This window comes from Panthera uncia, chromosome B1 (genome assembly GCF_023721935.1).
Source record: "Panthera uncia isolate 11264 chromosome B1, Puncia_PCG_1.0, whole genome shotgun sequence".
In the NCBI taxonomy this organism is placed as follows: domain Eukaryota; kingdom Metazoa; phylum Chordata; class Mammalia; order Carnivora; family Felidae; genus Panthera; species Panthera uncia.
The window spans coordinates 31,975,427-31,991,640 of record NC_064811.1 but is presented as its reverse complement, the minus strand read 5'-3'; the positions used below and the strand labels follow the sequence as shown (position 1 = coordinate 31,991,640).

Below are 16,214 nucleotides of genomic sequence, written 5' to 3'. Positions count from 1 at the left end.
TTTTAAAATGCATAAGGGACAGAAAACTAGCCAAAATGGTGAAACAGAAAGAAATTCCTCAAAAGAAATTCCAGGAAGTAGCAACAGCTAACAAATTGACCAAAACCGATTTAAGCAATATAATGGAACAAGAATTTAGAATAATAGTCATAAAATTGATCGCTGGACTTGAAAAAAGCATAGAGGACAGCAGAGAATATTGCTACAGAGATCAAGAGACTAAAAAATAGTCATGATGAATTAAAAAATGGTATAAATGAGGTGCAAAATAAAATGGAGGTGGCTACAGCATGGATTGAAGAGGCAGAAGAGAGAATAGGTGAAATAGAAGATAAAATTATGGAAGAAAGAAGAAGCTGAGAAAAAGATTAAAAAATCCAGGAGTACGAGGGGAGAAGTAGAGAACTGAGTGATGCAATCAAACGGAACAATATTTGTATCATAGGAATTCCAGAAGAAGAAGAAGAGAGAGAGAAAGGGGCTGAAGGTGGACTTTAACAAATCATAGCTGAAAACTTCCCTGATCTGGGGAAGGAAACAGGCATTGAAATCCAAGAGGCACAGAGAACTCCCTTCAGATGTAATTTGAATCGATCTTCTGCACGACATATCATAGTGAAACTGGCAATATACAAGGATAAAGAGAGAATTCTGAAAGCAGCTAGGGATAAACAGGCCTTAACATACAAAGGTAGACACATAAGGGTAGTAGCAGACCTATCTACCGAAACTTGGCAGGCCAGAAAGGAATGGCAGTAAATCTTCAATGTGATGAACAGGAAACATACGCAGCTGAGAATCCTTTATCCAGCAAGCCTGTCATTCAGAATAGAAGGAGAGATAAAGGTTTTCCCAAACGAACAAAAACTGAAGGAATTCATCACCACTAAACCAGCCCTACAAGAGATCCTAAGGGGGACTCTGTGAGCGAAATGTTGCAAGGACCACAAAGTACCAGAGGCACCACTACAAGCATGAAACCTATAGACATCATAATGACTCTAAACCCCTATCTTTCAATAATAACACTGAATATCAATGGACTAAATGCTCCAACCAAAAGACATTGGGTATCAGAATGGATAAAAAACCAAGACCCATCTATTTGCTGTCTACAAGAGACTCATTTGAGATCTGAGGACACCTTCAGATTGAAACTGAGGGGATGGAGAACTGTCATGCTACTGGAAGTCAAAAGAAAGCTGGAATAGCCATACTTCCATCAGACAAACTAGACTTTAAATTAAAGGCTGTAACAAGAGATGAAGAAGGGCATTATATAATAATTACAGGGTCTATCCATCAGGAAGAGCTAACAATTATAAATGTCTATGCACCAAATACGGGAGCCCCCAAATATATAAAACAATCACAAACATAAGCAACCTTATTGATAAGAATGTGGTAATTGCAGGAGACTTTAATACTCCACTTACAGCAATGGAAACATCATCTAGACACAGGATCAATAAAGAAACAAGGGCCCTGAATGATAAATTGGATCAGATGGACTTGACAGATATATTTAGAACTCTGCATCCCAAAGCAACAGAATATACTTTCTTCTTGAGTGCACATGGAACATTCTCCAAGACAGATCACATAGTGGGTCACAAAACAGCCCTTCATAAGTATGAAAGAATTGAGATCATACCAAGCACACTTTCAGACCACAATGCTATGAAACTTGAAATCAACCACAGGAAAAAGTCTGGAAAACCTCCAAAAGCATGGAGGTTAAAGAACATCCTAGTAAAGAATGAGTGGGTCAACCAGGAAATTAGAGAAGAAGTTAAAAAATATATGGAAACAAATGAAAATGAAAATACAACAATCCAAACGCTTTGGGATGCAGGGAAGGCGGTCCTGAGAGGAAAATACACTGCAATCCAGGCCTATCTCAAGAAACAAGGAGATCCCAAATACAAAATCTAACAGCACACCTAAAGGAAACAGAACAGCAAAGGCACACCAAACCCAGCAGAAGAGAAATAATAAAGATCAGAACAGAAATAAACAATATAGAATCTAAAAAAACAGTAGAGCAGATCAATGAAACCAAGAGTTGTTTTTTTTTTTTGAAAAAATAAACAAAATTGATAAACCTGTAGCCAAGCTTCTCAAAAAGAAAAGGGAGAGGACCCGGGGCACCTGGGTGGCTCACTTTGTTGGGTGTCTGACTTTGGCTCAGGTCATGATCTCATGTTAGTGGGTTCGAGCCCTTCGTCAGGCTCTGTGCTGAGAGCTTGGAGCCTGGAGCCTGCTTCGGATTCTGTGCCTCCCTCTCTCTTTGTGCCCCTCCCCTACTCTCTGTCTCTCTCAAAAATAAACATTAAAAAAAAAAAAAAGGGAGAGGACCCAAATAGATAAAATCATGAATGAAAATGGAATTATTACAACCAATCCCTCAGAAATACAAACAATTATCAGGGAATACTATAAAAAAATTATATGGCAACAAGCTGGACAACCTGGAAGAAATGGACAAATTCCTAAGTACCCACACACTTCCAAAACTCTCAGGAAGAAATAGAAGTTTGAACAGACCCATCACCACTGAAGAAATTGAATCAGTTATCAAAAATCTCCCAACAAATAAGAGTCCAGGACCAGACGGCTTCCCTGGGGAATTGTACCAGACATTTAAAGCAGAGATAATACCTATCCTTCTCAAGCTGTTCCAAAAAATAGAAAGGGAAGGAAAACTTCCAGACTCATTCTATGAAGCCAGCATCACTTTCATTCCCAAACCAGACAGAGACCCAGCAAAAAAGACAACTACAGGCCAATATCCCTGATGAATATGGATGCAAAAATTTTCAACAAGATACTAGCAAATCAAATTCAACAGCATATAAAAAAAATTATTCACCATGATCAAGTGGGATTCATTCCTGGGCTGCAGGGCTGGTTCGACATTCGCAAATCCATCAATGTGATACATCACATTAATAAAAGAAAATATAAGAACCATATGATCCTGTCAATCGATGCAGAAAAAGCGTCCAACAAAATTCAGCATCCTTTCTTAATAAAGACCCTCGAGAAAGTTGAGATAGAAGGAACATACTTAAACATCATGAAAGCCATTCATGAAAAGCCCACAGCTAATACTGTCCTCAATGGAGAAAAACAGAGCTTTTCCCTTGAGATCAGGAATACAACAGGGATGTCCACTCTCACCGCTGTTGTTTAACATAGTGTTGGAAGTGCTAGCATCAGCAATCAGACAACAAAAGGAAATCAAAGGCGTCAAAATTGGCAAAGATGAAGTCAAGCTTTCACTTTTTGCAGATGACATGGTATTATACATGGAAAACCCGACAGACTCCACCAAAAGTCTGCTAGAATTGATGCATGAATTCAGCAAAGTCGCAGGATACAAAATCAATGTACAGAAATCAGTTGCATTCTCATACACTAACAATGAAGCAACAAAAAGACAAAGAAACTGATCCCATTCACAATTGCACCAAGAAGCATAAAATACCTAGGAATAAACCTAACCAAAGATGTAAAAGATCTGTATGCTGAAAACTATAGAAAGTTATGAAGGAAATTGAAGAAGATATAAAGAAATGGAAAAACATTCTGTGCTCATGGATTAGAAGAATAAATATTGTTAAAATGTCAATACTACTCAAAGCAATCTACACATTCAATGCAATCCCAATCAAAATTGCACCAGCATTCTTCTTGAAGCTAGAATAAGCAATCCTAAAATTTGTATGGAACCACAAAAGACCCCGAGTAGCCAAAGTAATATTGAAGAAGAAAACCAAAGTGGAGGCATCACAATCCCTGATTTTAGCCTCTACAACAAAGCTGTAATCATGAAGACAGCATGGTATTGGCACAAAAACAGACACATAGACCAGTGGAATAGAATAGAGACTCCAGAATTGGACCCACAAATGTATGGCCAACTAATCTTTGACAAAGCAGGAAAGAATATCTGATGGAAAAAAGACAGTGTCTTTAACAAATGGTGCTGGGAGAACTGGACAACAAAATGCAGAAGAATTCTTACACTTTCTTACACCATTCACAAAAATAAACTCAAAATGGATGAAGGACCTGAATGTGAGACAGGAAACCATCAAACCCTAGAGGAGAAAGCAGGAAAAAAGCCTCTCTGACCTCAGCTGCAGCAGTTTCTTACTTGACACATCTCCAAAGGCAAGGGAATTAAAAGCAAAAATGATCTATTGGGACCTCAACAAGATAAAAACCTTCTGCACTGCAAAGGAAACAATCAACAAAACTAAAAGGCAACTGATGGAATGGGAAAAGATATTTGCAAATGACATATCGGACAAAGGGCTAGTATCCAAAATCTATAAAGAATTCATCAAACTCCACACCCGAAAAACAAATAATCCAGTGAAGAAATGGGCAGAAGACATGAATAGACACTTCTCTAAAGAAGACATCCAGATGGCCATCAGGCACATGAAAAGATGCTCAATGTCGCTCCTCATCAGGGAAATACAAATCAAAACCACACTGAGATACCACCTCACGCCAGTCAGAGTGGCTAAAATGAACAAATCAGGAGACTATAGATGCTGGAGAGGATGTGGAGAAACGGGAACCCTCTTGCACTGTTGGTGGGAATGCAAACTGGTGCATCCGCTCTGGAAAACAGTGTGGAGGTTCCTCAAAAAATTAAAAATAGATCTACCCTATGACCCAGGAATAGCACTGCTAGGAATTTACCCAAGGGATACAGGAGTGCTGATGCATAGGGGCACTTGTACTCCAATGTTTATAGCAGCACTTTCAACAATAGCCAAATTATGGAAAGAGTCTAAATGTCCATCAACTGAATATGGATAAAGAAGATGTGGTTTATATATACAATGGAATACTACTTGGCAATGAGAAAGAATGAAATCTGGCCATTTGTAGCAACATGGATGGAACTGGAGAGTGTTATGCAAGTGAAATAAGTCAGGCAGAGGAAGACAGATACCATATGTTTTCACTTATATGTGGATTCTGAGAAACTCAGCAGAAGACCACGGAGGAGGGGAAGGGGGAAAAAAAGTTACAGAGAGGGAAGGAGGCAAACCATAAGAGACTCTTAATACTGAGAACTGAGGGTTGATGGGGGTAAAGGGGAGGAGAAAGTGGGTGATGGGTATTGAGGAAGGCACTTGTTGGGATGAGCATTGAGTGTTGTATGGAAACCAATTTGACAAATTTCATTTAAAAAAAAAAAAAGAGTAGTCAAAACAATCTCGGAAAAAGTAACAGTGCTGGAGGATCTTTAAGTACCGGACTTTAAGATGTGTCATAAAGTCACAGTAACCAAAACAATGGAGTATTAAAATAGGGGACAAATACATCAATGGAAAAGAAGAGAGGGTCCAGTCCAGAAACATCTATACTTAAAACCTCATTGGTTTTCAACAAAGGCACCCAAGCAATTCAACGGGGAAAGGAAAGATTTTTCAACAAATGGTGTTGGAAGACTGTATATCTGCTTGAGGGAGCTGTAGGATGGGGGGGAATCTCAATCCTCCTCTCACATATAAACAAAAATAATTTCAACATGGGTCATAGACCTATAACTTCTAGAAGAAAACCTATTAGAATATGCTCATGACTTGTTAGTAGACAAACATTTTTTTAGACAGGACACAATAACCATAAAATTTTAAAATGTATAAATTATAATTAAAATCTCATTAAAAGACACCATTAAGGAAATGAGTTGGGAAGCCACAGAAAGAAAATATTTGCAAAATATATCTCACAGATTTGTATCTAGGAAATGCAAATAAAGAAGTTTTACAACTCAATAACTAAAAGACAACCCAGGAACAATGGGGAAGAATAGTTTTCAGCAAAAGGTCCTGGGACATGTACATGGCAAAAGAAGGAAGTTGGATCCCTAACTTAACACAGTACACAAAAATTAAATGGATCAAAAATATAAATGTAAGAGCAACAACTATAAAACTCTTAGAGCGAAACAGCTGTAAATATTTTCTTAGATATGATGCCAAAAGTGCATATAGCATATATAACTAAAGACAGAAAAAAAGATAAACTGGACTTCATCAAAATAAAAATTTTTACATCAAAGGATACTATCAAGAAAGTAAAAAATACTTCCACAGAATGGAAGAGGATATTTGCAAATGATTATTGGGTAAAACACTTGTATCTAGGGTCTATTAAGAATTCTTATAACTTGGGGCGCCTGGGTAGCTCAATTGGTTAAGGGGCCGACTCTTGAATTTCAGCTCAGGTCATGATCTCACGGTTTGTGAGTTGGAGGCCCGCATCAGGCTCTGCACTCACAGTGTGGAACCTGCTTGGGATTCTCTCCCCTCCTCTCTCTCTGACCTTCCCCTGCTCGCTCTCTGTCTCTGTGTCTGTCTGTCTCTCTCTCAAAATAAATAAATAATAAAAAACGAATTCTTATAACCCAACAAAAAGATAAATTACTAGGTTAAAAAATGGGCAGAGGACTTGAATAGACAGTTCTCCAAAGGTACAAAAATGGCCAGAAAGCCCATGAAAAGATGCTCCATATCTTTAGTCATTAGGGAAATGGAAATCAGAACCACGATGAGATACCACTTTACACCCACTGGGACATTATAAACAAAAAGGCAGACAAGCCTTTGTGTGCCACTGGTGGGAATGCAAGATTTCTCAGGTGCTGTGCAAAGACTAGCAGGGCTGCAGCACAGTGAGCGGGAGGGGGAGGCGGAGGCTGTTTTTGCAGGTGTAGTAGAAAGTTCCCAGAGGGTTTGTGAAGGGAACTTGATACACTGCAGGTGGACGAGAGGACTTGCCCATGGACTGGGGGAAGGGGCGAGGATAAGAGGAGTCCGATAACGTCTGGGTTTCCGTCCTGACCGGCTAGTTGAATAGAGCTGCTATTTACTGAGGAAAGGCGACTGTGGAGGCAGGTAGTGAGAAAACGCAGAGTTCCATTTTAACCAAGTGAGGGTAGATACCGTGTCAGGAACCGATCTCACTTTTTCCTTTCAACGAGACACCCGGGTTTGGGTGGGCGGGGCTTTTGGCTTCCCAGGCAGACACCACATTTCCCTGCCTCCCTTTGAAGTATTTGTGGCCATGAGTAAATTCTTGCCAGTGGAATTCAAATGGAAAGGGTATGTATAGCTTCCATGTGGCAAAAATGAGACTTGGAAAGAAGCGATTTTTCAAATCTGTGGAAGCCAAAACCTTTATAATATACTCAGAACTTAAAAAAACTCCATTGTTCATAAGCTGGCTCTGGTTTTAACAGACTGATTAAAAAGAACATGTGGTTTGATAAAATACAGCATAGTTGAAATCCATGATGCTGGTTGGCCAAATAGCCTTTGTCACCATGGAGACTGTACAACCTGCGTTTTAGCATTTTTTAAGCACACCAAAGGTTTGTTGTAGATTCTTCAAATCTGACAAGTTACATGGTGCACAAAAAGGAGGTGTTGCCAATACAAACTGTAAAGCCGTGTCTACTCTGTGGACCCTCAAGCCCTGGGAAATGAGTGAATTGTCTGGCACTTACCTGCACGCGCGACTCACTGCTCTACCTCTGTTCGCAGGTACTGGGTACAGTCCAAGATTTTTTTTAGTTGAGCAAAGTTTAGTTTTTCTGAACACATAGGACATGTGCTTTCAGTATTTAACATGCTGTTTGGGGAGGGAAAGGCAGAGTAAAATTAAATACGTTCCTTTATCTTTGGGTTATTCTAACGTGAAAAACAGCTATTCCTGTCTACACCTCCTTAGTCATGTTCATCATGCAGTTTAAGAATTAGGAATATTCAGTCCTCATGCAAGGTCCCCTTTAAGGATAATGTTCACAAAGGTCATTTAGAAAGTTCTTCCAAGAAGACAACTTGGGTCTTTAGGAACATGAATAAGGAGACCTCAGAATAAAAGAGTGGTTGAATCAAAGGCCTCATCCGTGTGGCGGAATGAAACAATGCACACTTACATCTTAAATTCTGAGTACAGGGCAGGGAAGTCGCAATGTGGGCACACAGTCCAGTCATCCTTCAACATATGGCGACCCTGGAAAGAGTACATTTAAAAGTAAAATTCATCATTTAAAAAATTCCTGCCATCATTCAGTTACGATACACGTATTCAAGTTAAAAGCCAGACCTCTAAATTATGAAATTGGTATTTCACGTAGGTGATTGACTATAAAGAGATGGCGTCAAACAGACTGAAGCCAGATTTCATTTCTCACATTCATAGAAGGGTGTTCAATTTTGTGACATCATTACCTAAATTTATTTTCCTCTAAAATAAAGCTTATGTTAGCCTAGTGATTAACAAATAATCTGTATTTAAATTTTTGTAATAGGTCTTAATATGAAAATTAATACTAAAAACCACCACTTATGCAGTGCTACAGTATGCCAAGGTAGTGTCCTAGGACTTCATGTTCTGTCCTCAACCTGCAGTTTATCTCACTAGGCACGCATTGTTAGGGTTGGGCCCAGGAAGGTAAAGCAAACCGCACAAGGTTATATAGCCAATAAAGTGGCAGAAAAAGGCCTTAAGCCAGGACCATCTGATTCCCAAGTGTGTTTTTTCTTACACAGCAAGTATTCAGATGGATTGTGAATATATGTTAAAAAGAAACTTACTGTTACAATGCAATATGGGATGTTATTTTTGCATCCAGGACACAGGAGTTCACACTCTGGGAGAAGAAATTCGCAGAAGGGACATGGGGTTGTGGCCTCTTCTGTCTCGGATGTATCAGGTCTCCTGTGAGAAAGAATCATGTGTTTAACAGGCCTACTTCTTCACAGTCAGAATCTGAAACTAGAGAGAAGCTCGGCATCAGCCTGCACTCTAGCTCAGGAGGAGGGAAGAGGAATTAAGATTGGTCAGACCGTAACAGTATATGGGCCACATGCAGGAGTTAGAGTTCACGGCACAGTAAATGGCAGAAAACATGGGTGGGTCTTGCTGTGTCCTCTCTTCTAGGGTCACTGAGGGGTAAGCTTGCTTTTTCTCCTCTGCCTCTCCCTTTTGTATACTCAAGTGGTAAAGACTGTCTAAGGCTGTGCAACAGAACTTCCTTGTGACAACGGCAGTGTTCTAATCTTGTGCTCTCCAATATGGTAGTCATGAGTCACATGAAGCTTCTGAGCGCTTGAAATATGGGTGATGTGAGGAACTAAATTTCAAATTTAATTTTAATTTAAATAGCCACACGTGGCTAGCAGTTACCATATCAGACCTCATAGCTGTAGAGAAATCTTAACTAGCATCTCTTCAAAGCTAGTGCCCAGGCGTGGCACCAAAATGTCAGGGCAAACGTGCCCCTACGTTTTCTCCCCACCTGCCTCTTCATGAGGAGAGAAATTCTATATGCTCTGGATGGCAAAGCTGGAAGGCAGAGGGATCTGTCCTTGCTGGCATCAGGACCCAGCAGCACCAGCCCTGGACTGTGATGCTTTGTGTAGGAGTCAAAGAAATCCTGACTTGTTCAAGCCATTGTCGGGTTTTCTGCTGCTGGTAGCTGAATACAGTCCTGATTGCTGCCCCCCATCCATTCTCTTACCGAGCCTGCACACTAGCAGCTGTATTCTAACAAACACATTTGTGAAGTGTGATTAGATAGAAAGAGCTGTCACTGCCTACCGGACCATAGCCTCGATCTTCTTTTTGTACTTGGCATCTATTTTGTGGCGGTACTCGGGCCTCATCAACATAGCTGCGAAGCTGAAAGCAGAGTTCTTCAGGCCTGCTCTGTGGCACTCGATCACAGTAGATGTCAGGATGGGCACAATGTCTGCAAAACAAGCGAGAGCAGAAAGCACAGTGCTCCTACCGTCATGACTCTGTCCCTGTTCAGGAGGAAAACAGGATCACACCTCTCTAAATGTGCGTTTTCTGGCAAAGAACCAGATGTGTGACCTGTTAAACGAGGACAGGACACAGCAGTGAAGTCGCTGCTTATCAAAATGTCCTTCCTGTGATTATACTGTGTTTTGCCATGGAACACTTGGACCGGCACTTGCTTGAGGTCATCTGCATGTATCCTCCCGTTACCGGTGAGATAAGGTTTTGCATTTGACAGGACTGCCGATGCATGGTAAGGGAGATTAATAATGTTATGCACTAACCTCTCTCCATGCATCTGTTTCTCCAGGACGGATACCCAGAAGGTGAATTAATGGATCAAAGAGCATGACCTTTTAAAAAACACTCTTAGCACAAATTGCCAAACTGCTCTCTAGAAAGGCATATACCAATGTCCATTCCCACCAGCAGTCGTGAGAGTGTGTGTCCTGTTACACCATTTGCCAGCATGGTATATGGTTATTTTAAAGTTTTTTTCATGTAACAGAAAAGAATATATTTAGAGAACAGGGGTTGGTGCAGTATGACCTGTGAGCCAAATCTGGCCCTCTGTTTTTGTACGACTCATGAGCTAAGAATGACTTTTACATTTTTCGATGGTTGAAAAAAATCAAAAGAATATTTTGTGACATATGAAAGTTATATGTGGTTCAAATGTCCATGTCCAAAAATGTAAAGTTCTTTTGGAGCACAACCATGCTCATGTACGGTTTACGTAGAAACAGTAGTTGTGACAGAGACCGTTTGGCCCACGAGGCCTAGACGTTTAGCCCTTTACAGAAAAATTGTGTTGCCCTGTCGTAGAATGTGGGAAAGTCTATTAACTGAAGAATGTTATAATGATACATCATATGGGATAATGGGACCTTTTGTAGAGGGCATGGCCTATCATGGTTGAGAAGAGAGTCAGACTTATTAGCTAATAGTGTGATCTCGGGCAAGTGTAAAATAGGGAAAATAATAATAGTACCCATGTGTGTAGTTTTGAGGTTATTCTTAGAAAGATCTGCTTGATCTTGGCTGGCATGTGGGGCTTGGATTTTGGAGGAGTTTCTGCCATTTCCAGAACTGATAAGAGTGGCTCACTGCCTAAACTCTTGGTACAAACAATGTGGTTTATGCTGAACACCTGCTCTCTGGGAGTCTGGAAATTCAGTACATACCAAGCGGGAGGTGCTGATGTGACCAGGCCCCCGTACAACCCCTGGGCACTGAGTCTCCTCTGGGAGACCCCATTTTACGTGTGCTGTCACACAACTCATTCCTGGAGGAGTCGAGTGTGTCCTGTGTGACTCCATTTGGAAGGGACCCTTGGAAGCTTACACCTGTGCTCCTCCAGACTCTGCCCCATGTGCCTTTTCCCTTTGCCAATTTGGTTTTGTATTCTTTTGCTGAAATAAATCGTAGCCTTCGGCACTACGATGTGCCGAGTTGTGTGAGTCCTAGTGAATTGCCAAACCTGGAGGTGGTCTTGGCATACCGTTCTACTATAGTGGCTGCAGAGTTAGTGACTATAGATCTCACAGTGCCACACGAATGCAGAAGTGCAGGTAACAAGCTCTTCTCAGATAGTACTCACGTGACGGAAACTTGCTGATGTTGTTGGCCACCCGAATAAGCATACGTGCCCCTTTCATATGATCTCCATTTTTAACATGAATCTGAAATACATGTTTCACTTTTCTTAGAGATTTTGATTCAACCTAATTCATGCTTTATTGCCCCAAATAAAATAATCCCTCCTTGATTATGACCCTGAACAGGGTCGTTCCATGATCCTTGCAGCCTTACTTGGCTTATGGCACTTGGAATTTCTCCTTTATTCTTCCAGCGGCTGCTGCCTGGCACCATGGCCTCACTGGCCTTACCTCTACTCTGTGCTCTGTTCTCTACTTTGTCTTAGACCATGTGACATGAGTTCAAATCCCTGATCCATCTCTTCCTGGCCATTTTTGGAGGGCTAATGATACCAACTTTGCCAAGCGGTCGTGAGACCTGAAGGCCGAGTCTGTCAGGCTGAAAGGGGAGGAGTTGTTAAAGGAAAAGGGCGCTGCCTGTCGTGTGGGAAAGGGGCAGCAATGGCTGGAGGGGCCTGAGATTGGGTAAGTACTAAGTACGAGCAGGGTCTGTGATGCTTAAGATGAGAGGAAGCTGGGGCGCCTGGTGGCTCAGTCGGTTAAGCGTCCGACTTCGGCTCAGGTCACGATCTCGCGGTCCGCGGGTTCGAGCCCCGCGTCGGGCTCTGGGCTGATGGCTCAGAGCCTGGAGCCTGCTTCTGATTCTGTGTTTCCCTCTCTCTCTGCCCCTCCCCCGTTCATGCTGTGTCTCTCTGTCTGAAAAATAAATAAACGTTAAAAAAAAAATTAAAAAAAAAAAAAAAAAGATGAGAGGAAGCTGGAGAGTCCACAGGACCAGGCCACAACGTTGCTGCATCATCCAGGCAAGGTGGGGCAGCTGACAGGGGTGGGGGGTGCGGGGTGAGGGGAACAGACTGAATAGGAGGCAGAACTGGTGAGAATGTGCAGGGCAAGTTTAGAGTAACTCCCAGGCATCCAGTCTAAGCAAATGAATGATAGTAGAATTTACTGAGCACTGCAACCTTCTGTTAACTGAATCTAAAGGGTAGGGAGTCCCCTGCTGTTTGTTCTCTGTTGACTCTCTGTGCCTCAGACTTCCCAGCCCAGTCATCCAGACCCAGAGTTCCCAGGCTGTCCCTCAGCCAGAGTCCCTGTCCCACCTCTGAGAGGAAACATCCACCAAAGCTGTCTTGATATCCCCTGAAATGTGGATGGCTCTTTTCAGTCCTTGGTGTCAAAGATGGTGCTGACATTTTCACATGAACTTGTTCTTACTTGGAAAGGTTAACAGTTTCACTTCTGATATCACAGTTAAAAATCTTGGGAATGTTTGGTGCTTGTGAAAGAGGCAAACATTACAGCAAAGGGGAAGAGTCACAGGGGCCCTGCAGTGGGAGGGAAGAGGGTGTCTGGTCCTATGTAAGTGACAGGCCAGCCCTTAATGCCAGAGGAAAAAAAAAGACTTGAGAACCATCCCTATCACTTAGGGTGCTTCTTATATAAGGATTCCTTAACTTTTGCTTCCCATCTTCTACCAGTTTTGTTTTGTTTTGTTTTGTTTTGTTTTGTTTTGTTTTGTTTTTAATGCTTATTGTTGAGAGAGACAGAGACAGCACAAGCAGGGGAGGAGAAGAAAGAGAGGGAGACACAGAATCCAAAGCAGGTTCCAGGTTCCAAGCTGTCAGCACAGAGCCTGACGCAGGGCTTCAACTCACAAACTGTGAGATCATGACCTGAGCTGAACTTGGACGCTTAACTGGCTGAGCCACCCAGGTGCCCCCCACCAGCTCTTTCTATCCTCCCCCTGATCCCAAAAGTTCCATCTTGCTGGATTCTGTGCCCCCAGCACATTGGCACTGCCACTCAGGTCTGAAGCTGAGAGAGACCTCCCTTCTCCCTTTCTACTCTTTTCCACATGAGAGAACGGATCTTCCTGCTGCTCTGGAGGGAAATGTACTCTCAGGGGTTGCAAGCTGGAATTCTAATTTGTCCCTTAAAATCAGTGTTACAGAACTGTGTGGCCTAACACGGTAGCCACTAGCCACATGTGGCTGTTTAAATTTTAAAATGAAAATTGTAAGTCATCTCTACACCCGTGGGGCTCAAATTCATGACCCTGAGATCAGAGTCACATGCTTTTCCAAATGAGCCAGCCAGGTGCCCCTAAAATTAAAATTATGTAAAGGAAAAAAAATGAGTTTATCAGTTGCACCAGCTGTATTTAAGGTGCCCCACAGCCAGGCTAGTGGGTGCCACGTGGGGCAGCACAGATATGGTACACTTCTAACACTGTAGAAAGTTCTGTTGGACACTGCTGTTATAGATAATTGGGATCTAAGTCATTCATAATATGACTACTGTGATCCTAGGTACTGTCAAAATTAAATAAGCTCTTGTGGACTGGCCTGAATGCCAATTTAACATTAATATGGGAAGGTATATTCTGATATAAATGAAAATCTGGAAAAATACATAGGTTGGATTCTGTCTGTATCTTTACAAAGATATGTTTATGTGTGTGTGGATACACACACATATAATATTTAAGAAAACTGTACACACAAGTATTTGAGGTTTGCCTGCTGTAGTTTGTTTTTTATTAAAAATTACTAATTGTGGGGTGCCTGGGTGGCTCAGTCGGTTAAGCGTCCGACTTCAGCTCAGGTCACGATCTCGCGGTCCGTGAGTTCGAGCCCCACGTCGGGCTCTGGGCTGATGGCTCGGAGCCTGGAGCCTGCTTCCGATTCTGTGTTTCCCTCTCTCTCTGCCCCTCCCCCATTCATGCTCTGTCTCTCTCTGTCTCAAAAATAAATAAACGTTAAAAAAAATTTTTTTAAAAATTACTAATTGAAAAAACAGAACAGACAACTGGACATAAATACTAATGTAAAAAAAACGTGCACACATGTCTTCATAGAAGTATGGAGGGCGTATACAGCACTGCGTTAACAGGTGTTATGTATGGTGTTGGGCTCATAGGGTAAATTTTTCATTATACTTTTCTACACTCTCTAAATTTTCTCAGTGAATATGTATTATTTTTATATTCAGATGAAAACTAAATAGTATTAAAAATCGTGGAATTGTATAAAATCCACGATCTTAGAATTAATAGAAGCTCTGGTTGAACAAAAATGTCTTTTTTTTTTTTTTTTTTTTGGCCAGGTAATACATTTATGTGCTTCAAAATCAAAACAAGGTAAAACAACGTACACGGAGAAAGATATGCTCCCTTTTATCGCCTGATTGGGATGGTACCAGGCCCCCTCTGTCCCATGTCTTGTTCCCTTTAGGAAATTACTTTTGCTAGCTAGACTTCTGAGTATATTTCTCATTTTACTTGCAATATTTATTCATTCTTATTTTTTTCCCTCTTGTACACAAAAGGCAGCATATTGTACAATTATTCTATGTTGCTTTTTTTCACTTAACAACATAGAGATCTAGAAAATCACGCTCATCCAATGGAGGGGTGCCCATAAAAAAAATCCTTCGGGTGATAAACTCACTTGGCAGATTACGTCCCAAGTCACTGTAAGGCCTCACCTTCACGAGGATATAACTGTGCAGAATCATGAGGTTGGTGGCCATCTCAGAGGGAATTTTGATCTTCTGGGATTTAAGTTCTGCATACATACTGAAGAGAACGTCGTGTGCATTCCGATAGTTTCCTTGGAAAAAGGCGGCAAGATGGCATTATTGCAAAGGATGAAATCTGAGGACTTTCTGTGGGCCCTCATTTTATTTTATTTCTTAAAGTTTTTATTCAAATTCCAGTGAGTTCATACACAGGGTAGTATTAGTATCAGGTGAAAATACAGTGATTCAGCACTTCCATACATCACCCGGTGCTCATCACAATGTGGGCCCTCATTTTACAAGTAGATTCTGTTATTAGCAATATCTTTATAATTTCTTACATAAAGTAGCTTAGTTTTTCCTGTGGTAATTGATGGTGCTAATACCCAACCAGTCCCTCAGGGAGCAAATGGTGTCATCCTAGACCCCTCCCTCTTCCTCAGGGCTCCACCTGCCCCCAAAGCAGATGGTGATCAAGTTCCGAGTCACCTTCTAGGTCTCCCAAATCCAGCCTGGTCCCAGGCCTGCTGTAATGCCTCTCGCCATCTCTCCGCAGCCGTGTCCTATTGGGTGTTCCTCTGTGCTGCTTCTGCCTCTATTCTGAGAAGTCTGAGTGATCTTGTCAAAGCTCAAGGTCACACCCCAACGTAAAACCCTCCAAAGGCCTTAGGGATCACGTGCAAACTCCTGAGCCAAGGTCCTGAGCCCTTCAGGATCTGCCTCTTCCTACCTTCCTAACCCTACCTCTGCCCTCCCCTCCTGCCTCCCCCCACCACAATAGGTGCCCAGGAGTCCCTTGCTCCTCTGAGTCTGTGTCCTCCTTCGCTGCTGCTGCTCTCCCTGCATATGCCTTTCTCCTTCATCTTCTGCCATCTCAGCCTTTCAAAACTCAGCTGAAACTTCTGTTGCCTTCTCTCCTCTCCATCTTCCAACTCCCTACAACACCCCCAACCCTCAGGTGAGGTGGATCCCTCTCCCGGTGCCCTTTTAGTGGATTTCTGTTCTATTCTGGCACTTATCATCCTTTATAACAACTCTCTCCCACCAAATCAGGACTCCCTGAGGGCGGGACTGTGGCACAGTCCTCTGAATCGTATATCTCGCAGTGGGTGCTAGATCAACGTAAACTGAGTAAAGCAGTGACTCATTCCATTTTGTATTTGCCAAAATTGTGTTCCATATTTCTGAACATCTAGA

General features: G+C 41.9%; 2 protein-coding genes across 2 annotated transcripts in view; one reads left to right on the top strand and one right to left on the bottom strand.

The window, feature by feature from the left end:
* RPL9 (ribosomal protein L9) overlaps positions 1–16,214 on the top strand; it is a 457,174-nt gene that overhangs the window by 154,169 nt on the left and 286,791 nt on the right. The gene's annotated exons all lie outside the window — the stretch shown is intronic.
* WDR19 (WD repeat domain 19) overlaps positions 1–16,214 on the bottom strand; it is a 111,283-nt gene that overhangs the window by 9,748 nt on the left and 85,321 nt on the right. Inside the window, exons 31-36 of the mRNA XM_049631991.1 lie at positions 14,985–15,109; positions 11,441–11,522; positions 9,640–9,790; positions 8,634–8,757; positions 7,973–8,049; positions 7,541–7,665 (exon numbers count right to left, since the gene is read on the bottom strand). Coding sequence (XP_049487948.1) covers positions 7,554–7,665; positions 7,973–8,049; positions 8,634–8,757; positions 9,640–9,790; positions 11,441–11,522; positions 14,985–15,109 — 671 coding nt within the window. The 3' untranslated portion in view covers positions 7,541–7,553. The remainder of the gene's footprint in view (positions 1–7,540; positions 7,666–7,972; positions 8,050–8,633; positions 8,758–9,639; positions 9,791–11,440; positions 11,523–14,984; positions 15,110–16,214) is intronic.